The sequence below is a fragment of the Triticum aestivum genome, chromosome 2A (assembly GCF_018294505.1).
Source record: "Triticum aestivum cultivar Chinese Spring chromosome 2A, IWGSC CS RefSeq v2.1, whole genome shotgun sequence".
NCBI lineage: Eukaryota > Viridiplantae > Streptophyta > Magnoliopsida > Poales > Poaceae > Triticum > Triticum aestivum.
The window spans coordinates 273,416,250-273,439,025 of NC_057797.1; the positions used below are offsets into that span (position 1 = coordinate 273,416,250).

The following is a 22,776-nucleotide window of genomic DNA, read 5'->3' on the forward strand; positions in this document are numbered from 1 at the left end:
ACTTTCGTACTATGGACGCCAAGTCGGCAAAGCGTGTAATTTCGCGGCGACTTATGGCGTTGAGGATTCCCTTGTCCGTGCAATTATTGCAGAAGAATGAAAGTGTGTCTTCCTCGCGGCAGTCCTTTATCCTATTCATGACTAGGAGGAATCTGGCCCAGTAATGGTGTACTGTTTCTTCGGGCTCTTGCCTAATTTGGGATAGATCGCGTATGTTTGGGTGGGTGGGTGGAATTGAATCCCAATCCTCACCCAATCTAAGACTGAGGGGCCAAGGAGTTTCCGAACTCGGAAGTTTGGATTCTTGGATGTTTTCCGATAAATCTAGCCCGCTGCCTGATTCTAAGTTCAGGCCTTGAGTGACGTCCTCCCCTCCGCCGGTATCCGGCTTGGAGGGATCGGGAATCCGGACATAGCTAGTCCTTAAGATAGATGAAGGGTTGTCGCATTGTTCCTCCACCACTGCAACATGATGGGTGACCTGGGGAGAGTTGATCTCTCTTAGATCGGGTTTAGGCCCAATTTGATCGTAGTCTGTAGCGACTCCCAGGGCGGCGAAGCGATCCAAGAGCTCGTTCAGGGAAGAGAGATCCATTGGATCTAACTGCTCGGCGAGTTCCAAGCTGACGTGAAGATTGCTTTCGATGACCCGAGAAGTCATCGTCAGTGCAGCGGCTCAACAGGCGGTCATAAGAAAACCACCTAGCCGGAGGGTTTGGTCGATAGCCAAAGCTCCCTTAGCAACAGTGTCGTCTTTAAAGACGGGATGAGACATCCTTCCTGATGGCGACGACACAGCGGAACTCTCAATGAAAGCACCAATGTCGGTGTCAAAACCGGCGGATCTCGGGTAGGGGGTCCCGAACTGTGCGTCTAGGCCGATGGTAACATGAGGCAGGAGACACGATGTTTTACCCAGGTTCGGGCCCTCTTGATGGAGGTAAAACCCTATGTCTTGATTGATTAATATTGATGATATGGGTAGTACAAGAGTAGATCTACCACGAGATCAAGGAGGCTAAACCCTAGAAGCTAGCCTATGGTATGATTGTATGTTATGGTTGTTGTCCTACAGACTAAAACCCTTCGGTTTATATAGACACCAGAGAGGGTTAGGGTTACACAAGGTCGGTTACAAAGGAGGAGATATCCATATCCGTATTTCCTAGCTTGCCTTCCTCGCCAAGTAGAGTCCCACCCGGACACGAGACGAAGTCTTCAATCTTGTATCTTCATAGTCTAACAGTCCGGCCAAAGGATATAGTCCGGCTGCCCGGAGACCCCATAATCTAGGACTCCCTCAACGTCTGTCAAAGATTAGTCGATACTGGAGAGGTGATTCGTTCCTCTCGACAAACTGGTGGTGAACCATAGCATTAAAATCTAGATAGGCAGGAGGTAATTCAATATCATCTTTGCGTACATCTATACCAAGAAAATTAGCTACGTGGGTTGCATAAATTCCACCAAAGAAATCTCCATTAAATCTATTAAGATGCAACCTACGTGCAACAATGGCTCCCAAATTATATGATTTGTCTCCTAACACAACACTCCTAAGAATACTGAGGTCAGGGACACACACGTGGACATGCCTCATCTTTACCATTTATGCATCTACCTATGAAGAGAGCAAAATAATGTATAGCAGGAAAGTGGATGCTCCCTATGGTAGCTTGTGTAATATCTCTAGATTCTCCCACACTTATATTAGCAAGAAAATATCTAAATTTAGATTTGCGAGGATCCCTTATACTACCCCATTGTGGAAGTTTGCATGCAGTGGTAAAATCCTCTAAGTCCATGGTATAAGATTTATCATAAAGATCAAACAGGACAGTTGGAGAATTACATGAAGTGGAAAATTCAAACCTCCTCACAAAGGAACTAGTGAGGTTATGATACTGACTGCACTTCTCTTCCTCGAAGCTCACAAGATCAGTGTTACACAAATATGCGTTGAATTCTTCTTTTATTCCCGCTCGATCCATAAAATTTTCAGAAGGCCACTCACAAGGACGCACTGGAGCGTCTCTTGGTGGCTCTTCGTCAGCATCACGCATTGCAAGTCTGGGTCATTACTAGGTTGAGCATCATTATGAACATCATCATTAACATTTTCATTAGGTTCATGTTCATTGCCAGACTGTGTTTCAGCATCACAGAGAGATATCATTTGGATTATCAGGTGGTTCAGCAATAGGTTCACTAGAAGTTTGCACAGTTCTATCATTTTTCTTTTTCTTCCTTTTAGAAGAACTAGGTGCATCAATATTATTTCTCTTAGAATCTTGCTCAATTCTCTTAGGGTGGCCTTCAGGATACAAAGGTTCCTGAGTCATTCTACCAGTTCTAGTAGCCACTTTAACAACATAATTATTTTTCTTACTATTCATCTCATTGAGCAATTCCTTTTGAGCTTTAAGTACTTGTTCTACTTGAGTGGTAACCATAGAAGCATGTTTGCTAACAAGTTTAAGTTCACCTCTAATATTAGCCATATAATCACCCAAGTATTTAATCATATCAGCATCTTGTTTTAATTGTCTACCAAAATAAGCATTGAAGTCTTCTTGCTTAAACATAAAATTATCAAACTCATCCAAGCACTGACTAGCAATTTTAGTAGGAGGGATTTTAGCTCTATCATATCTATAGAGAGAATTTACCTTTACTACATGTGTCGGGTTATCGAGGTCTGGAGGTTTTTCAATAAATAAAGGATTAAGATCATATGTTTCTTCAATAAGCGGTAAATTAAGACCATGTATTTCTCCAATAGGAGGTAAATTCTTAACATCTTCATCTTTAATACCTTTTTCTTTCATAGATTTCTTTGCCTCTTGCATATCTTTGGGACTGAGAAATAGAACACCTCTCTTCTTCGGAGTTGGTTTAGGAATAGGATCATTAATTGGAGCAGGAGCTGGCTCAGGAGGTGCCCAATTATTTTCATTTGTCAACATATTATTCAATAAGATTTCAGCTTCATCCGATGTTCTTTCCCTGAAAAGAGAACCATCACAACTATCCAGATAATCTCTGGAAGCATCGGTTAGTCCATTATAAAAGATATCAAGTATTTCATTTTTCTTAATAGGATGATCAGGCAAAGCATTAAGTACCTTGAGAAGCCTACCCCAAGCTTGTGGGAGACTCTCTTCTTTAATTTGCACAAAGTTGTATATTTCCTTTAAAGCAGCTTGTTTCTTATGAGCAGGGAAATATTTAGCAGAGAAGTAGTAAATCATATCCTGGGGGCTACGCACACAACTAGGATCAAGAGAATTAAACCATATCTTAGCATCAGCCTTTAATGAGAACGGAAATATTTTAATGATATAAAGCGAAATCTCTCATCATTAGTGAACAGGGTGGCTATATCATTCAATTTAGTATGATGTGCCACAACAGTTTCAGATTCATAGCCATGAAAAGGATCAGATTCAACTAAAGTAATTATATCAGGATCAATAGAGAATTCATAATCCTTATCAGTAACACAGATAGGTGAAGTAGCAAAAACAGGGTCAGGTTTCATCCTAGCATTTAGAGATTGCTTATTCCATTTAGCTAATAACCTTTTGAGTTCATATCTATCTTTGCAAGCTAAAATAGCTAAAGAAGTGTCTTGATCAAATAAATAACCCTCGGGAATAACAAGTGATTCTTCATCATCACTTTCATCAGCATAATCAGATTCAATATTTTCAATCTCTCTAGCCCTAGCAAGTCGTTCCTCGAGAAAATCACCAAGTGGCACAGTAGTATCAAGCATAGAAGTAGTTTCATCATAAGTATCATATATAGCAGAAGTAGCATCATCAATAACATGCGACATATCAGAACGAATAGCAGAAGCAGGTTTAGGTGTCGCAAGCTTACTCATAACAGAAGGTGAATCAAGTGCAGAGCTAGATGGCAGTTCCTTACCTCCCCTCGTAGTTGAGGGACAAATTTTTGTCTTAGGGTCTTTCAAGTTCTTCATAGTGTCCAGCAGATATAAATCCCAAGTGACTCAAAGAATAGAGTTATGCTCCCCGGCAACGGCGCCAGAAATTAGTCTTGATAACCCACAAGTATAGGGGATCGCAACAGCTTTCGAGGGTAGAGTATTCAACCCAAATTTATTGATTCGACACAAGGGGAGCCAAAGAATATTCTCAAGTATTAGCAGCTGAGTTGTCAATTCAACCACACCTGGAAACTTAGTATCTGCAGCAAAGTGTTTAGTAGCAAAGTAATATGATAGTGGTGGTAACGGTAACAAAAGAGTAATGAAAGCAAAGTAATATTTTTGGTATTATGTAGTGATTGTAACAATAGCAATGGGAAAGTAAATAAGCGTAAACTAGTATATGGAAAGCTCGTAGGCATCGGATCAGTGATGGATAATTATGTCGGATGTGGTTCATCATGTAACAGTCATAACATAGGGTGACACAGAACTAACTCTAATTCATCAATGTAATGTAGGCATGTATTCCGAATATAGTCATACGTGCTTATGGAAAAGAACTTGCATGCCATCTTTTGTCCTACCCTATCGTGGCAGCGGGGTCCTAATGGAAACTAAGGGATATTAAGGCCTCATTTTAATTGAGAACCGGAACAAAGCATTAGCACATAGTGAATACATGAACTCCTCAAACTACCATTATCACCGGTAAGTATCCTGATTATTGTCACTTCAGGGCTAACGGATCATAACACATAATAGGTGACTATAGACTTGCAAGATAGGATCAAGAACTCTCATATATTGATGAAAACATAACAGGTTCAGATCTGAAATCATGGCACTCGGGCCCTAGTGACAAGCATTAAGCATAGCAAAGTCATAGCAACATCAATCTCAGAACATAGTGGATACTAGGGATCAAACCCTAACAAAACTAACTCGATTACATGGTAAATCTCAAATACCCATCACCGTCCAGCAAGCCTACGATGGAATTACTCACACACGGCGGTGAGCATCATGAAATTGGGGATGGAGGATGGTTGATGATGACGACGGCGATGAATCCCCCTCTCTGGAGCCCCGAACGGACTCCATATCAGCCCTCCCGAGAGGTTTTAGGGCTTGGCGGCGGCTCCGTATCGTAAAATGTGATGATTTCTTCTCTCTTATTTTTTTCTCCCTGAAAGCAGATATATAGAGTTGGAGTTGGAGTTGGGAGGTCTCCAGGGGGCCCACGAGGTAGGGGGCGCGCCCTCCACCCTCGTGGACAGGGTGTGGGCCCCCTGGTCTTCATCTTTGGCAAGGATTTTTTATTATTTATTGTAAGATATTCCATGGAGTTTCAGGTTATTCCGAGAACTTTTGTTTTCTACACATAAAACAACATCATGGCAATTCTGCTGAAAACAACGTCAGTCCGGGTTAGTTCCATTCAAATCATATAAGTTAGAGTCCAAAACAAGGGCAAAAGTGTTTGGGAAAGTAGATACGACGGAGACGTATAAGCATGCAAATAAACATTAAAGGAGCCATTATCTGTATTTTTTTACTAAAGCTATTATCTGCCTGCTATCATTGGTTTTGAGTCTATCCACAGTTTGCTACCATCACTCTGGATTTGTGCATGCACTCCTTACATAATCTCACTATGTTTTATTCCTATGCATGTCAGTTATTGTACACAATGGAACTGAACCTGTAGAGCAAAAGAGACGAGCCTTGCATGGAAATAAAATGTCCTGCAGATGTTGCTCCGTGGTGGGCGCAAAGGCAGCCCCCCTTCACCCATTTCGGATCGTAATCAAGAGGAAGATAACTATTCTGTGGGGGATTCAGAAGGAGAAGACCACTTCTATTTACCCCCTGAGGTCTTCGCTCTAACTTGGCATGCTGATGTTGGTAATATCATGCATATGGTGCCTTGCATTGCTTACTGGATACATCAAATATGTCATCTGCTTAGTTTAGACATGCTTTGTGTCAATGCCATCTGTTTAGTTTCTTTATCGTATATGTGAATCATGAAATGCCATCTTGTTTAGCGAGGCAACATATGTGAATTTTGCAATGCCACCCTGGTTAGCCAGTCATCTTATATGTGAATTATATCATGCCATCATTTTTTTATTATGTGTTAAATTTGTCAACAATTTTAGTACATTCTATTACTCTTCCTGTGCATCAACCATTCAGCACGGTCATGGAAAATCTGAAGTGGAAACAAGGTCTTCAGAGCAGACAATGCTATCTGAGTCTTGCTGGTTATGGATAGCTCCTCGGAGGAGGATTCAGAGACAAATGACCAGTCCTATTCCCCCCCCCCCCCCCGAGGTGCATGCTCTAACTTGGCAGGGTTATGTTGCTCATATCATGCATATGGTATCTTGCATTGCTATGTCATTTGCTTAGTTTAGACATGCTTTGTGTGAATGCCACATGTTTAGTGTATAATTACCATATATGTGAATTATGCAATGCCATCTTGTTGCAAGACATTATATATGTGAATTATGCAATGCTATCTTGTTGCAATGCATTATATATGTGAATTATGCAATGCCATGTTGTTTAGCCAAGCGTCATATATGTGAATTATATCATGCCGTCCTTTTTTTGGATTTCTCGTTGCATTTGTCGACAATGTTTGTATATTCAACTGCTCTTCCTGTGCATCAACCATTTGAATTGGTGATGGAGAAATCTGGAGTGAAAACAAGGTCTTCAGAGCAGACAATGCTACCTGCTGAAGCAGATATCTTGCTGGTTACAGATAGCTCTTCAGAGGAGGATTCAGAGGCAGATGACCAGTCCTATTATCCCCCTGAGGTGTATGCTCAAACTTGGCAGGGTTATATTACTCATATCATGCATATGTTGTATTGCAATGCTTAGTTTTTACATCATATGCACAATATTGAATGACATCTCCTTAGTTGACACATCATATATGCGATTGCCCTCTGCTCACTTGCTTAGTATATAAATCATATATTTGAATTATATCATGCCAAGATGTTTACATAGACATCATGTATCTGAATTATGGCATGCCAACCCATTTTCTAAAGACATAATATAGTTATATCATCTCATCATGTTTACATAGTCATCATATTTTGAATTATGCCATTCTATCCTGTTTAGTTAGCCATCATACATTTGAAATTGTGTCATGCTATCCTGTTTAATTAGCCATCATATATGTGAAATTATGTCCTGCTATTCTGTTTGGTTAGACAACATAAATGTGAATTATTTCATGTCCTATTTTCTTCCCTACTATCCATTGCACCTCTCTATCTTACAATGTCTGTACATTCAATTACTTCTCTTGTTTATCAGCCATTTCAATTGGAGGGGGTGATGGCAGTATCTGTAGTATAAGTAAGGGCAGGGCGCCACCGTAGGGAGGGGTTCGGTAGAGTCGTCCATCTTTCCCCTTGCGCACTCGTGTCCATCCTCCCTCATGAGGCAATCCAACCACAAAGCAGGAGTAGAGTCTTACACCGCAAGGTGGCCCGAACCTGGGTAAACTGTCGTGTTCCCCATTCTTCTTCTCTAGCTCGAGCACGCCAAAGCATCGCCGTGAGGTAGCGGGTCACGAGATAGGACTTAGCCGGAGGCAGCGAGCGCACCCCAGTGTTCGAACTTTCTTGGGTCCCCGGAACCCCGATTTCGACAGGCACGCCGACTGAGAGAGCGCCATCCATGCTGCTTCCCGGTGCAGGCGACTACCATGTATTCAAACGACACTATGACTGCCCGTCCGTCCATCTCCCGCCCTCATTGATAACATGCGGTTGCCGAGGAGTCTCCTTTGGCGCCATCCGCCCGCCTCTCTACCACCATCGGTGCTATATAAACTACTTTCCCAGCCATAGCCATAGTCATCCCTCTCTGCACCACTCCCCGCCATGGATCCCTCAACAACCAAAGCTCTCTGGGATGGGCTAACGTCGGAGCAAAAGAAGGCCATGGCCGCCATTGCTGCCGATTGGCAGGCCGACAGGCAGCTGGAGGACACCTCCGAGGACGACGTGTAAATGAAGGACGCCTCTCATGACGAGCCAGTGCCACTCTCCTCCTCCACTCCACCCTTGCTGGTGCATTGCACCATAACCATCGGTGAGGCCCGTGCCTATTATGTGGACATGGTGTGGGAGAACTAGTTTTTGGAGGCGCAAGCTGGCGCCAACTACAACCACAACCTTCTCCAAGAGCTTTTGCAAGCAGAGGAGCAAGTCACCACTGGTAGGGCGATAGCGCCGGACGCGGACCTGGCAGAGCAGGAGGCGTTGCTTGAGTCCTATCGCTCCGCCTGCAAGATTCGCCTTGCTCGTTGGCTGTACCGGCAACAGGTGGTGGAGGTGGCGGCCACCGGCAAGGACTGCGGCAAGGAGGCGGCAAGGAATTGTTCGATGACACCAACGACGAGGAGGTCGCGCCCCGGCTCCACGACCAAGAAGAAGTCGGCACATCCGCGGGCGCCGCCGGAAGCGAGGAAGAGTAGTGTACGATAGGTTGCCACCACTCGTTTCCTAGGAAGGCCACCGCTCCTCCCCTCCCATCGACGCCAAGCTTGGTGGGCTGAGTATCTTCTCCCGACTAGTTGCTTGGCGGCGACGTTGAGGTGGACAACTTCAGTTCCCGAGGCTCCGGAGGCGGAGCTGGAGAGCGCCAAGGCGCAACTAGGGACAATTAAGCTTCAGTTCTTGGGGTTGATGGCCGGACACAAGGACCGGACGTCAGCGATCATTTAGATTAGGTATTAATTATACTACAGACGACCTAGCACCGCTTTGATGTATTTGTAATGAAATCTGTCATGTTTATATGAAATCCGGCCGTGTTTATATGAAATCCAGACTTGTTTGAATGTATTTCGTCCGGTTGGTTCAAATTATTGTGAAAATGTATGCGGCTATGGTTGGATGGCGTCCTGCCACATCCGTGTCCGCAGACTAATCCCCCCTGTCCGAGGATGGATGCAGGAGAAAATTTATGGGTTGCCGCTGGAGATGCCCTAAGGTCACTGATGCACACATGCAAGATCCTTTATTTACTTGATCATGGTATATATCATCATCAGTGCAAGTTAGAGCATCTCCAGTCGATGATAGCTATTTTGGTCGCTTCACCGACGTCTCCGGACATGTCCGCGGATAGTGACCGGTAATACATCAGATTTTCTCTTCTACAACCGGATACGATATTATAGAATCCTTAAATCCATACAATTACATGCAACTTAGAACCTAGTCTAAAGTTTTCTCTACACTCGTTCGCCTTCATGTTTGTGTCTGTGTCCAGCGGCAATGAGCCGCCCATGAAGTGAAGCTCTGGTCGTCGGCATGGTAGAGTAGGACATGAGACACAGACCGTCTCATGGGACTTGAGGTGCCACCATCTCACATACCCTACTATTCCTCGTAGCTTCCCATGGCATGGACGCCACCGGTCGATGTGAATTCCGTGATAGACCCCTCTTTGTTGTAGCCCGACACCTTCACCACGACGCGATTTGCGATGCCGGTGGTGCCAGTCACCCATAGAGGCTCAACCGCAGAGTGTGACTTAGCCTATGCGGCCTCCCGCATCCCTTGCCTCGCACGAGGGGCACTCCGCTCCATGTTAGCGGACGGGCCATGGCTCGTGCCGGCGTTTACCTCTGACTCGGAGCCCATGGGGTTGGCATGCCTCGAAGGGGTTGCGTTGCTGCTGTGACATTGGGGCGCCATATGAACCGCGACACCTCCACGCGAGGCAATGGGCAAGTGCCTCCCGCCACAACGCCTTTTGCAGAAAACAATGGATTCCCTCTGGATCGAGTCCGACTACTGTCAGGTGGACTCCTCCCATGAGCGGTAGAGAGCAATGCAGACGACCATCTCCTCCTCATGCCCGCATGGGACGAGGTTCCAGTGCACATATCAGAAGTGATCAGAGTTGGATCCGCCGCCGACAATGCCAAAGAAGGCCAGAGATCGTCAGAATGGTGCTTGGTGCGGAGATGGAGTGGTGTGAAGTGGACGGGGATGAGGACGAATATATACGGAATTGGATGGGCGAGAGTGTGTTGGATCTGACCCGTCCGGGTCTTCTTATGTCCACCCAGATTTAGGCGCAGCCTGGACGGGCCAATATAAAGGTTGCGACTGAGTCAGAATTTTATGACCAGGCCATTTGTCCGGCCGTAGTTTGGGGAGCGGCAAAAGGCACAAATTTGACCTCAGGTCAAAACTATTTCACAAACTAAACTGTTCTTGAAAGTATTTCACCCGGCTGACCTTTAATGTGTAGCGCCTGACATTAAGGCGCTGCACTCTACTGTGCAACGCCTAACACTTAGGCGCCACACTGTGCAGCGCCTAGCTCTAAGGAGTTGCACTACACTGTGCAGCGCCTAGCTATAAGGAGTTGCACAGTAGAGTGTAGCGCCTTGTTGTCGGGCGCTGCACAAAAGGGTCAACAGTGTGAAATATTTTCTAAAATAGTTTAGTTTGTGAAATACTTTTGTTTTAAGGTCAAATTTGCCAATTTTACCTTGAGGAGCCTGGCTGGACCATATGCACTCTCTCACAGCTTATGGTGAAGCGCACTAGCAGGATGAGATTAAGCGAGGTTGATGGATCGATTTTGACCAGTGTGACACACTAGTACTTCCGAAAATACTTATTGTCAAAATGGATAAAAGAAGATGTATTTAGATGTATTTTAGTTCTAAATACATCTTTTTTATCTATTTTGATGATAAGTATTTTCGGAGGAGAGAGTACTTTGCTAGGTTAAGCTAGAATCCAAAAAGAGCTAGAAAGCGGATCGATTGCTTTGTTTCCGACGGGCTATATATACTTACGCATGCATGTACTTGATGTATGAAGCACCAGAAGGAGCTTAGGACCGAGCTATGTGTGGATACATGCATAGGACCGCGGGCCAGGGCTAGGCACCACAGACTATGGCGTCTTCCATCTAATCAAGACGACATGGTTGCTGACGTTTCGAAAAGGATAATATACCAAAAAAATTAAAGTAGGGTTAAATCATGCTAAAGTTTTAATAATGAATCAAAACAGTAAAAAAAGTCCCAAATGGGTCGCCATGTTTTTTTTTTGAATGTTAAATGGGTCGCCATGTTGAGTGCGTCTGGCTATGAGATGACGGATACGAGACAGACGTCTGTCTGCTTAAGTGCCCATTGCGTTTGTTCAGGTTGGCACCGTTTGAGTTGCTCTTATCTGGTCATAGTGGGGAGTAACTTATACTAATGTTATGCATATGGGAAATGCACAAAAACATTTGGGTGCTTCACCCCCTATATGAATATGAAATTCAAAACATGCCAAGAAAAATCAATAAAATCTGAGATCTTAGAATATCAAACCTATGTGCCCAATCTACTCCCGTATAAAGTTTCATAAAAATATATTAAGAAATGTATCCGTGACGAAGAAAATACAGTCTAATCTATAATCCACCTAAACAGGTTTTTTTTACATAGGAATTTTTTGTCTTTTTTACCGAAAGTACCACAAATGTCATTTTTTCGCTAAAATTTGCACGGAAGTAGATTGGGCACCCAAGTTTGATATCCCACAATCTTAGATTTGTTTTTGAATTTTCTTAGTATTTTTTTGAATTTAAAGTTCATATAGGGGGTGGAGCACCCGGAAGCCAAAAATCCACGTCCCATGCATATGACATTAGTCTAAGTTACTACCTCTATAGTGTAAAGTAATATAATAATAGTGTCATAGGTTGCTTTATTTATTAGCTCATAGACTCATTTTGCCTTGGGAAGCGCTATGTTACAGTAACATACTCCCTCTGACCGGAAATACTTGTCATCAAAATGAAAAATGATGTATCTAGAATTAAAATACGTCTAGATACATCTTCTTTTATTTATTTTGATAATAAGTATTTTCGAACGGAGGAAGTATTATGTTACCACAAGCACATTTTCCTCATTAAATACTTGCAACGGACATGCTTCTTTGTTAGTGCTAGTTCTTAAGGCTGGTCATAGTGGGAGTAACATAGGTAGTAATATAGATGCCACATAAGCAAAATTCGTGATGTGGCAAGTAGTTAATGAGGAGAGAGGCAAATAGAGTAACATAATATGTTACCATCACATAGCGGTTTCCAATGCATAATGAGTCTACAAAGTAATAAATGAAGGCAACTATGTTACCACACCTATGACACTACCCACTATAAAGGTAGTAACATAGACTATGTTACTAGTCTAAGTTACTCTCCACTATGACCAGCCTAAAAGGAAGTGCTAAAAAGTTAAAAGAAGAAATACCAACAGTCCAGACCGTAGATGCTTCTAGGAACGACCACAGACAGGCTCCGACCCCACATGACAGCGTGGGAGATTATGCCGGGCTGGAGAGGAAGAGAGAGAGACGGCAGTGAACTGGTCAGCCGTCAGAGCGACGAGTGAGGCTGGATGGACGGGATTGGGAACGGGATAGGCACGAGCGGAATTCGGCAAACCCAAAACCGTTATCGCCTCCGCCATTGACTCTTCTCTCGAATCCAAAGCGCACGGCACAAAAATCTTCCCGGTAATTTCTTTTCCATTTCATTCTCGGCGGCCTAGTCCTCTCCCTTTCCCTCCCCATCACCTTGGTCTTCCTTCCTCGATTCGATCCGAACCCATCCGATTCGGAAGAGAGGTACTCACTTGCCCCAACCATTTCGCGCGATCGAAGCAGGGCGAGCTCGACTTTGCGGCGCTAAATCGTCGGCAGCTAGTATCCCGCGCTGTGTGTTTCCCCCCGTTTGTTTGTGTTCAGGTGTTGGATTCATGGTATTTCGTGGGTTGGGTGGGTAGACCAGCGCTCGGGATTTTGTCTTGGTCGCGTCGACCTTGCCCGTGTTTCGGTTAGTTAAGGTTTTATTTACACTGGCTACTTTCCACTAGCCGGTGAGCTCATGCTCGTGTCTTGGCAGGGTCTGTTGATCTAATCTGTCACTAGTTTAGCTTGGACCTGGTTTGGGTGGGGGTGGGGTAGGACCTAGCGATCCTTTTGATGATTTTTGTCATTTCTATCTTTAGACAATGTGAAGGGGAGCTTTGGCGCAGTGGTAAAGCTGCTGCCTTGTGACCATGAGGTCATGGGTCAAGTCCTGGAAACAGCCTCTTACAAAAATGTAGGGAAAGGCTGCGTACTATAGACCCAAAGTGGTCGGACCCTTCCTTGGACCCTGCGCAAGCGGGAGCTACATGCACCAGGTTGCCCTTTTTTATCTTTAGACAATGTGCCGCTCAACAGTTTGCTTGCTGCCAAGCACACCATTGATTCAGATTTGTGTGTTCCTGCTCCTTCCTCGTGTCTTTCTTTCTTTCTTGCACGGCGCGTTTGTCTTTATTCGCATGCTGTGTTTTGCAGGTGGTGATGCCGCTTGTGGAATCGCCTCAATGGCGCCGGAAGGCCACCGATTTCTTCTCTTCATCTAGTAAGTGCAGCCGTACTGTAACCCTCTCTTGCTTTTCTCTAGATCATGCTGTTTTCATGGCTACTCATCTCCATCTGGTGTATAACAACTAAATGTATACCATCCCGCCGTTTCAAGTAGGTCATTGTCTCGTGCACTTCTGAAATTACTTGAAATACTGTTTTGTGGCAGCACACAATATCTGTGTTCTAGTTATTTATATCGATTTCATACTATCTTGGGACACTGAATGTTGGGTGTGAATGTTTTTGGGGCAGGCTTCAAGCTGAAGCAGGCAGGGCAATCTGCAGGGGATAATATAGCTGATGTTGCCGGTAAGGTTGGAACAGTGGTGAAGAGTCGGTGGGCTATCTTCCAGGATGCTAGACAGCGACCGCCACAACCAGGAGATACTGTGCAGGAGCGCTTCATCTCTGCTGCTGCCAACACTGGAGTGATTCTGAGGAAGGGCATTTCAGAGACAAAGGAGAAGGTCGCGGTGGGAAAGGTTAAAGTTGAAGAGGTCTGTGCCTTGGGGCAAAATTTTACTTAAGTTTTTCTTTCTTCACTTGTAGCTTTAGTTGTTCCATCACAAATATGGAATTTATTATATGGTTCAAAAAAAAATGGAACACATGCTTTCTATGATTCCCCGTGTTACCAAAAAACACTTGGTGAGACTGACTTTTGTGGTTCGGCGTGATTCCTTGCAGGCTGCCAAAAAAACTGCGGACAAAAGCAAAACTATTTTGAACAATATTGAACGCTGGCAGAAGGTTTGTGATTTGAAGTTCTGTTACCTGGCACTTGGCAGTATTATCTCACTTTATTGGGGAAGTATGCTGATTCTTACTTTCTTATTGCTTTTCGCAGGGAGTTGCGAGCAATGATGGTGAGTTTACAGTTCATTGCCTTAAGAATTTATTTGGAATTCATATCTGTCATGGCTTTTAGCGCACCTACTTATATCATACTGGAAAAGTGGAAATTCTGCAGCTCTCAACATATATGTAGCTACATGATAAACGTGTTTCTTTGCTTGGCTTATTTTAACAAAATCTTCTATGCTATTCTGCATGTGTTGTTGTTCTGTCTGCCGATGATTAATGGTTGACATTTAAACTCATTGGTTGCCAATAACCTTGCCTTGTAAGCTTGCAGTTTTTGGTGTTCCTGTTGAAGCCACTGTACAACGGGAGCAATCTGGTAAAGCTGTGCCTCTGATACTGGTGAGGTGTGCAGACCACTTGGTTATATCAGGTGAAATCGCTGAAATTACAGACTGGTTTCTTACTACATATTTTGTACTGGATCTGACGGCTGAAACTATCTGATTAGGCTTGAGTAATGAGTACTTGTTCAAATCTGAAGGCGACAGAAAAGTTCTTCAGCAACTAGTTTCACTTTACAATGAGGGTAAGGGGGCACCCTTGTCACCTGACTCATATTCTGACTTAACTTTTCTAGCAAATTTTGTATTCTGGGTTTTATGAGTTTGTTGTTTGCAGATTCGGGCGCATCTTTGCCTGATGGTGTTAGCCCTATTGATGTAGCTGCACTGATCAAGTGCTACCTTGCCAGCATCCCCGAACCGCTTACAACATTTGCTCTTTATGATGAGCTTAAAGATGCGAGGGTTAGCATTGATGATCTTAAGAACATACTGAAGAAGCTTCCAAATGTGAACTACATGACACTAGAATTTGTTACAGCATTGCTACTAAGAGTAAGCCGTAAATCAGCACTCAACATGGTATGCCTCATCCCTTATTTTGGTACTTTATCCCTGCATTCTTTTTTTAGCTGTTTCTCTTTTGATGCTTCGGGACTGAAAAAAATTGGAACTAAAAATAGTAAAGTTCAACTTACTGCAGAATGTAAATCTATCAACATGATTGCTGGCATTCAGCAATGACTTTGACAACCACCCTTTAAATCTCATGAAGGACCAACATTGTTATTTTCTGACAAGGAAGGACTAATCTCCACCTAATATTGTTTCTTTACTGTGTACTTAACTAATGGCTCATGCATCACTTAGTCTTAGAAAATGGTATTTGACCTGCCGATTCTTGGTTTATGGTGCTAGTTTATTTTTGGTCCCCTTCTGTAACAACTCTCCAATAACAGCTAGATCTAGGGAAAATACGTTCTACTATCAGGTGTAGTTACAGCCACATCTCATATGCTACAATGTGGTAGTATATCTACTACTTTATCATGTTGAGTATGTTCACATACCATATCTAAGGTTTTCCAAAGCGAGCTACATGAATTGTTTTGCAGGCGAGTCCATAGTTTTTAGTATATTTCGAAAATGACTTAATATTTGTACGTATAAAGCAGTATACTAAAAAATGTACACAATACTTAAAAAGTGGTATATATACTACTGATATATTCTTATATACAATACAACACATTACCCTTACATATACTCAGGTATGATAAATATTACCTAGAATGAATGAAGCATATAATACACTGTACATGATTTAAAGCAACACTCAAATAAGCATGAACTACCTGTAAAATGTAGTAGAATGTATTGAACACTTAATCCATAAATCACTACTAGTATTTATAGAGTTATCCATGAAACCAAGTTGCTGATTGTATGTAGTAACCTTTTGATCACCGATGAGTGCCATTTCCTGTTTAGACATCACAAATCTTCACTGGGCCGCAATGTAATTGAAATGACTCTCAACATTAATTTTTTACTCTCCATTTGTAAATTTCAGTCACTTCTTGTCCAATTAGGAACACAAACATGCTCAATGTATTTTAGTAGAAGAGAACATGGTGATTCTTGAAAGCACCCTGGTCCCATTCCCCTGGTGGCAATCCTATTGCAACATCAGGCCCAGCCCACCGAAGACGCTGGGGGTGACAATTTTGCAAAGACCTCAAGCCCAGCCCACCGCAACTTGGCCCAGCGTGGAGCCCCACACGCCAGAACGCGCCCACCAGGGTCCTAGCCCGCCTGCAGTTGAGCGCTTCGCGTCCCCGCCGATCACCATGCGTCGGTCACGCGCTTGCTCCTCTGCGCCAGGCTCTCTGACGCTGGGTGAATTCCTAGCCGCCGCTACCAAGCACATTGTCGCGGCCCTGCCGACACCAGGGAGGAAACCGCGCAGGCCCCTCAACTTCACCCCCCGTCGCGGCCGCTCGGTGCCCACCGCCCACCGCAGAGACGTGCGCATGTCCAGATCCTGCGCACCCTGGGGATCATTGGGACGAATCAGAAGGTCACCCCAGTCGAGATGAAGGCCTATGACGGCATGTTTGCAGTGCCCATCCCACTCGCGGTGCTCAAGGCCATTGCCGCGCTGGTCGATCGCGAGATCCCAGCATGCCTGTCCAACCCGCCGATCGCACCGGCACATGTCAAGGTTGCATGCACGACCTAGGTGGTGCCTGCCCCCGCATCCCGTCGATCCACTATCCATGGATCACGGCCTTAAGATCGCTGTGTGGAACGTGCGTGGCCTGAACACGCGTAGCCGGCGTGTCGTCATCTGCTCGCTGCTGGACACCACCGCCACCTTCATTGTATGCTTGCAGGAAACTAAGATGGAGTTGCTCTGTTCTTCTATTGTTCTTGACACTCTCGGTTCAGAATTCAATGATTACACTCCCGACACTTGGCATGCGGGGTGGCATCCTGCTGGCTTGGAAGAGCAGGGCCGTGACTATCACATACCCATTGTTCACCATGAATGCCCTCTCGGCCAGAGTGGCCACGGCCTCGGGCACCCCCTGGTGGCTATCGGTCGTGTATGGACCCCAAGATGACGCGGACAAAATTGCGTTCTTGCTAGAGTTGTGGGAGATTCGCGCGGCTTGCCCCGGGCCATGGATGCTTTGTGGTGACTTCAACCTCATCCTGCGTGACGAGGACAAGAACAACAACAACTTGAACTGGCGCATGATGGGCAGGTTCTACCGCCTCGTCAACGACCTCGCGCTTGAGGAGGTCTACCTCAACGGGCGCCGCTTCACGTGGTCGAACGATTAGTCCCCTTCCACCATGGTGCATCTGGATCGTGTGCTTTGCACCTCAGACTGGGAGGATGCACACGGCAAGTGTCATCTTCGCTGCCTCGCGTCCGTCGTTTTGGACCACTCCCCCTTTCTGCTGGACTGCTCTCCCATGCCCGCGGCGCATAGATGTTTTCACTTCGAGGACTCCTAGTTGAGGCTTGATGGTTTCCACGACACTGGCAGTGGCTTGGGGCTCGGTTCATGACCCGGACCCCTTTTCATTGTTTGATGTTGCGCCTTCAAGCTACAGCCCGTAGGCTTACCAGCTGGAGCGCCAAGTCCACCGGCAATATTCGCGACAAGTTGGCCATCTCTCGGGAGCTCATATCGCGCTTCGACAAGGCCCAGCAGGATCGCACACTTTCACCGGAGGAAGATTGGGTGCGAAAGCGCCTCAAGGTCTCATATCTTGGCCTCGCTTCGATGGAGCGTACCATCGCCAGGCAGCGCGCCCGCATTGCCATGCTCAAGGACGGCGATGCCAACACGGGCTTCTTCCACCGGCAGTGTCTCTTTCCTAGACAGAAGAATCGGATCTTCAGCTTGGCCGTGGATGGGCACGTGCTCACCGACCAGGACGCGATGGCGCAGGCTGCTTTCGCGCACTTCGATGGGATCCTGGGCACGACCGTCAACCGTGATCTCACACTTGACTTGGAGGGGCTCATTGAGCCTTGTGACCTGTCGGGTCTGGACGCTCCTTTCAGCATGGAGGAGGTCTGGGACGCGATCAAACGCCTCCCCGCTTGCAAGGCACCGGGGCCTGACGGGTTTACTGCTGAGTTCTTGCGGGCTTGCTGGACCATTGTTCGGCAAGACTTTATGGATGTCTTCCAGCAGTTGTTCGAGATGAGAGGCCGTGGCTTTGGCAAGCTCAACCAAGCCCTCATGACCTTGCTGCCCAAACGAGCCGACGCCCAGCAGCTGCGTGACTACCGTCTGATCTGCTTGATACATCTTGTGGCCAAAATTTTCACCAAGGTCCTATCTTTGCGGCTTGCTCCCAGACTGGATAGCTTGGTCAGCCGCAACCACTGGAGCCTTCATGACAACTTCATTCTCGTGAGGCAATCTCTCAAGATGCTACACCAACTCGGGCCCCGCGGATTATGCTTATGCTCGACCTCACGCGCGCCTTTGACTCCATATCTTGGCCATTCCCCTTCAAGGTTTTGTGACAATATGGATTCGGGGAAAGATTCCAGGAGTGGCTCGCGATCCTGCTATCAACGTCCAGCACCCGTGTCATGATGAACGGAGAGTCAGGCCCCCCGATTTGGCACCGCAATGGCCTGCGACAGGGCGACTCTATGTCCCCCCAGCTGTTTGTTCTCGCTGTGGACACGCTCGGGCGGCTGATGCGCTGCGCTCTCGACGCTGGCATCTTGCAGCAGTTACATCCCCGACGCCCAATCCCGGCGATCTCCCTCTATGCGGACGATGTGATGCTCTTCTGCCATGTAACACCGGAGGACGTAGCCGCCGTCAAGGGTATCTTGACCCTGTTCGGCAAAGCGAGTGGGCTGCTGGTTAACTATGCGAAGAGCTCTGCCACCGTCCTACACGGCGACCTACAGGGACACGAGGTTATCGCCCAGTTGGGCTGCCCGGTGGTGCATCTACCCATCACCTACCTTGGCATCCCGCTGATGACGCACCGGCCTTCCGCCGCCCAGTTACAATCCCTCGTCGATACGGTGGCTGCCGGACTCCCTACCTGGAAGGCGTGGCTCATGAACAAAGCTGGGCGTCTTGCCCTTGTCAAATCGGTCCTCAACGCGATTCCCGCTGATGACGCACCGGCCTTCCGCCGCCCAGTTACAATCCCTCGTCGATACGGTGGCTGCCAGACTCCCTACCTGGAAGGCGTGGCTCATGAACAAAGCTGGGCGTCTTGCCCTCGTCAAATCGGTCCTCAACGCGATTCCTGTTGATGACGCACCGGCCTTCCGCCGCCCAGTTACAATCCCTCGTCGATACGGTGGCTGCCAGACTCCCTACCTGGAAGGCGTGGCTCATGAACAAAGCTGGGCGTCTTGCCCTCGTCAAATCGGTCCTCAACGCGATTCCCGTGCACCAGCTGTTAGCCCCCCCACCCCCCAAAGAAGACGATCAAGCGATCAAGCAATTGGAGAAGATCCAGAGAGGCTTCTTGTGGGCTGGGCGAGCCATTGCCAGCGGTGGTCACTGCCATGTCAATTGGCGCCATGTGTGCCGCCCCCTTGAGTATGGTGGACTAGGGGTCCGTGACCTGGAGCGCACTGGTCTCGCGCTGCGTCTGCGCTGGTTGTGGTTTGCCCATGTTGATCCGGACCGTGCTTGGCAAGGCCTCGACCTGCAGTTCTCGCACGAGGAGCGCGCGCTATTCTTCGCCTCCACTACCATGATCATTGGGAATGGCTTGACGGCGCTGTTTTGGGAAGATCGCTGGATTGATGGGCAGTCCGTCTGTGAGGTCGCCCCTCTGCTCTACCAATGCATTCCCAAACGACGACACAAAGTCAGGACGGTGGCAGATGGGATGGCAGGTAACTCTTGGGTGAATGATATACAGGGGATCCTGGGCCTGCATGAGATCGGCCAATACTTGCTGCTTTGGCAAGCAGTGTGTCACACCACCCTGACGAGCGAGTCGGATCGCTTGCTCTGGAGGTGGACTGCCAACGGCATATACTCGGCGCGCTCGTGTTATGCGGCCAGTTTTCAGGGATCCACACATTGCCCTTCCTGGCAGCTGGTCTGGAAGAGCTGGGTGCCACCACGGGTTAAATTCTTCCATTGGTTGGCCGCCCAGGATCGCTGCTGGACTAATGAAAGGCTTGTGCGATGCGGATTGCAGCATCACCCTCGATGCCTTCATTGCGACCAGGCCATGGAGACTATTCAGCACCTGTTCCTGGCCTGCCCCTTTGCTCGCCAGACCTGGCATATCATCCTTGACTGGCTGCATATTCCGGCCCCAATTCCAAATCAGGAATCCACGGTCATGGAGTGGTGGCTGCGTGCGAAAGAGCTCACGCCACCTGCGCACCTGAAGGCCCTCAAGTCCATCGCGCTTCTTGTTCCCTGGATGTTATGGAAGCACAGGAACGCGTGTGTCTTCGACAACACCACGCCATCCTTGGAATTGCTAGTGGATAGGATCAAGGACGAGATCCAATGTTGGGCTAAGGCTGGAGCCCAGGGGCTTCGGGTTGTTCTGCCCACAACCTGGGACGTCCATTGATAGTTTGTATGACTCTGTAACGCTCACCTCCTAGGAGGCCTGTTCTACCTTTCCCATGAAATGAAATGCAAAGGCCTTTTGCGTTTTCTTGAAAAAAAAGAATGTACACAAAAATGAGTTCACTAGATAATTCTTTCAGTTCCATCTGGTTTGATAGACCACATTGTACAACTTTCCACAGTTAGGTTCTTCACAGTTAGTAATTTCTATAGTATAGACTGCTTGTGAAACGGTTTGTTTCTATTTCTGGAGCTGTTCTCATTCGTCAGGGATTGTATTTAGTTTAATATAAAATGTTCATTTCCTTTTGAGTGTCGAAGCAAATTTTTTGGTGCCAAGTGCAGATGGACTCTCGTACCCTTGCTGTGGAGTTCGCACCTTTGATCATATGGCAGCAAGGGGATTCTGGAACAGATTTGCGGAATCATCTCAGATTCACACTGAAACCACCTCCAAAAATTGTGGACACAACGACAAGTACCACTACATGGGACTTGCTAGGTATGTAAATTGATTTCGTCTAAGAGAATCCAGAGATTTTATATCGGTTGAAGGCTGGCGTTGGTTTCCCTTCATTAGCACAAGGGGGAAGCAATTAAGTAGATATTTCGACTCATGTTATCAAACATGCTTGATGCCCTATATCTGGTTGTCAAGTTATTGTGAATGCTAACTATCTAGTATGAATTGATAATTGAGGCTGTGCTAACTGCCAAGAAAGTTGTGGGCGTGAACGAGGGGTCAAACTTAATCCGAAAGCCAATTTAAGTGTGATTTAGCCACCCATCTTTAAACTGCCAAGTAAGAAGTGTCCGTGAATGAGGGGTCAACCTAATCCAAAGACAGATATACAAGTGTGAATATATAGGTGTCACGTCTGTAAACCAGCTTCACATTTCATCAACTAAGAGACCCACTTAGAGACTTGTGACACCTATATATGCTCCAGATGACCCAAACCTTGTTATAGTTAGGTTGTGTTGATCCAACATTCGAGCTACTATGTGTTGTGGAAGAGGGGAGGGGGGATAGGTGGCCAATCTTGTAGTGGATGGTCCAATCCAGACTTTCTTGTGAGCAGAGGTGGTAAAAATTTAGTCCTTAATCTTTTTTATCTAACTGTTATAATCCAACGTGGTTTGGCTTATATGATTGCAGATGAGGATGATGTGGATGCTTCGTCGCAAATCCCCTTGGACGATGGTTCGCCTCCAGACTATGGTGCTATTGAGGTGATCCAGTGCTTGATTGAGCATCACAATCCCATATTCACGGATGCAAACGAGACTGTATGGAGATGACCTGACCTGGCCGGCTCCTCTTTAGATTTCTGTGGTATTTAGCTCGTGCTATGTACAAGTTCCAAGTAGTAGGATGGAGTGGAGTGCCGCGAATAAGTCTAGTCACGGGGACACGCATTTTGGTCCAAACTTTTTTTGTCTTGTTTTGTGGGAGTAAAAGTAGGAACTGTATATATTAATTGTCCACATGACAGAGTTGTCTTGTGGGATTTGCCTCGACATGGCTCGTCAATAATGTACCATGATTCTTGTGCTGTATGTCACTACTTGGGTTGTAGACAAATTGCTGGACGTGGACGCATTTGCTAAATTCACTTCAGGTAATTACCAATCAGAAAGTGTAGGGCCTCTTTGATTCACATGATTTTGAAAATGTAGGAATAGGAAAAGTATAGGATTGCAGTGGCATGTCAACTTGAATTCTATAGGATTAGCAAAGAGTGTTTGATGCTACATGAAAAACAGAGGAATTGTAAAAAGAGGTTGGAGTGAATGTTAGATTTTTTATAAAATGTAGTACAAAAGATTTCATAGGATAAATTCTTATGGGATTCAATCCTATGAATCAAAGGGCCGACATAGGAAAAATTTCTAAGGATTTCAATTCTCCAAAAATTCTAAAGAATTTCTTTGAATCAAAGAAGCCCGTAGTTGGCACCGTGCCTTCAAAATGGTGTACTGATACTTCCGTCGGTAACAACCTTGCTTCTTGTGCAGGAATAAGTTTTTTACAGTTACACGAAACGAGGCGTGGAAGTCTGACGGCAGTGAGAGGCTACAAGTGT

At 46.0% G+C, this 22,776-nt stretch overlaps 1 protein-coding gene across 4 annotated transcripts; it reads left to right on the forward strand.

Moving 5' to 3' along the window:
• The first annotated feature begins 12,306 nt into the window (after window positions 1-12,306).
• On the forward strand, window positions 12,307-22,249 carry LOC123188517 (uncharacterized Rho GTPase-activating protein At5g61530). Of its 4 annotated transcripts, none has more exons than XM_044600677.1 (10): window positions 12,308-12,543; window positions 13,372-13,438; window positions 13,696-13,940; window positions 14,131-14,193; window positions 14,291-14,309; window positions 14,579-14,677; window positions 14,756-14,833; window positions 14,926-15,170; window positions 21,035-21,191; window positions 21,849-22,249. In XM_044600677.1, the coding sequence occupies exons 2-10, from the start codon at window positions 13,378-13,380 to the stop codon at window positions 21,989-21,991; spliced, it is 1,110 nt and encodes a 369-aa protein (XP_044456612.1). In that variant the 5' UTR covers window positions 12,308-12,543; window positions 13,372-13,377; the 3' UTR covers window positions 21,992-22,249. The 4 variants fall into 4 exon arrangements, with proteins under 4 accessions (XP_044456615.1, XP_044456612.1, XP_044456613.1 ...); XM_044600678.1 differs by having other exon boundaries at window positions 12,372-12,654; XM_044600679.1 differs by lacking the exon at window positions 12,308-12,543 and adding an exon at window positions 12,722-12,744.
• Window positions 22,250-22,776: the final 527 nt, after the last annotated feature.

Bases quoted from the DNA above. Each gene is read 5' to 3' on its own strand.
- LOC123188517 (XM_044600677.1), top strand. From the start codon at position 13,378: ATGCCGCTTGTGGAATCGCCTCAATGGCGCCGGAAGGCCACCGATTTC. The intron at 15,171-21,034 runs GTATGCCTCATC...TGCCAAGTGCAG, and splicing joins GTAAATCAGCACTCAACATG to ATGGACTCTCGTACCCTTGC. The intron at 21,192-21,848 runs GTATGTAAATTG...ATATGATTGCAG, and splicing joins CACTACATGGGACTTGCTAG to ATGAGGATGATGTGGATGCT.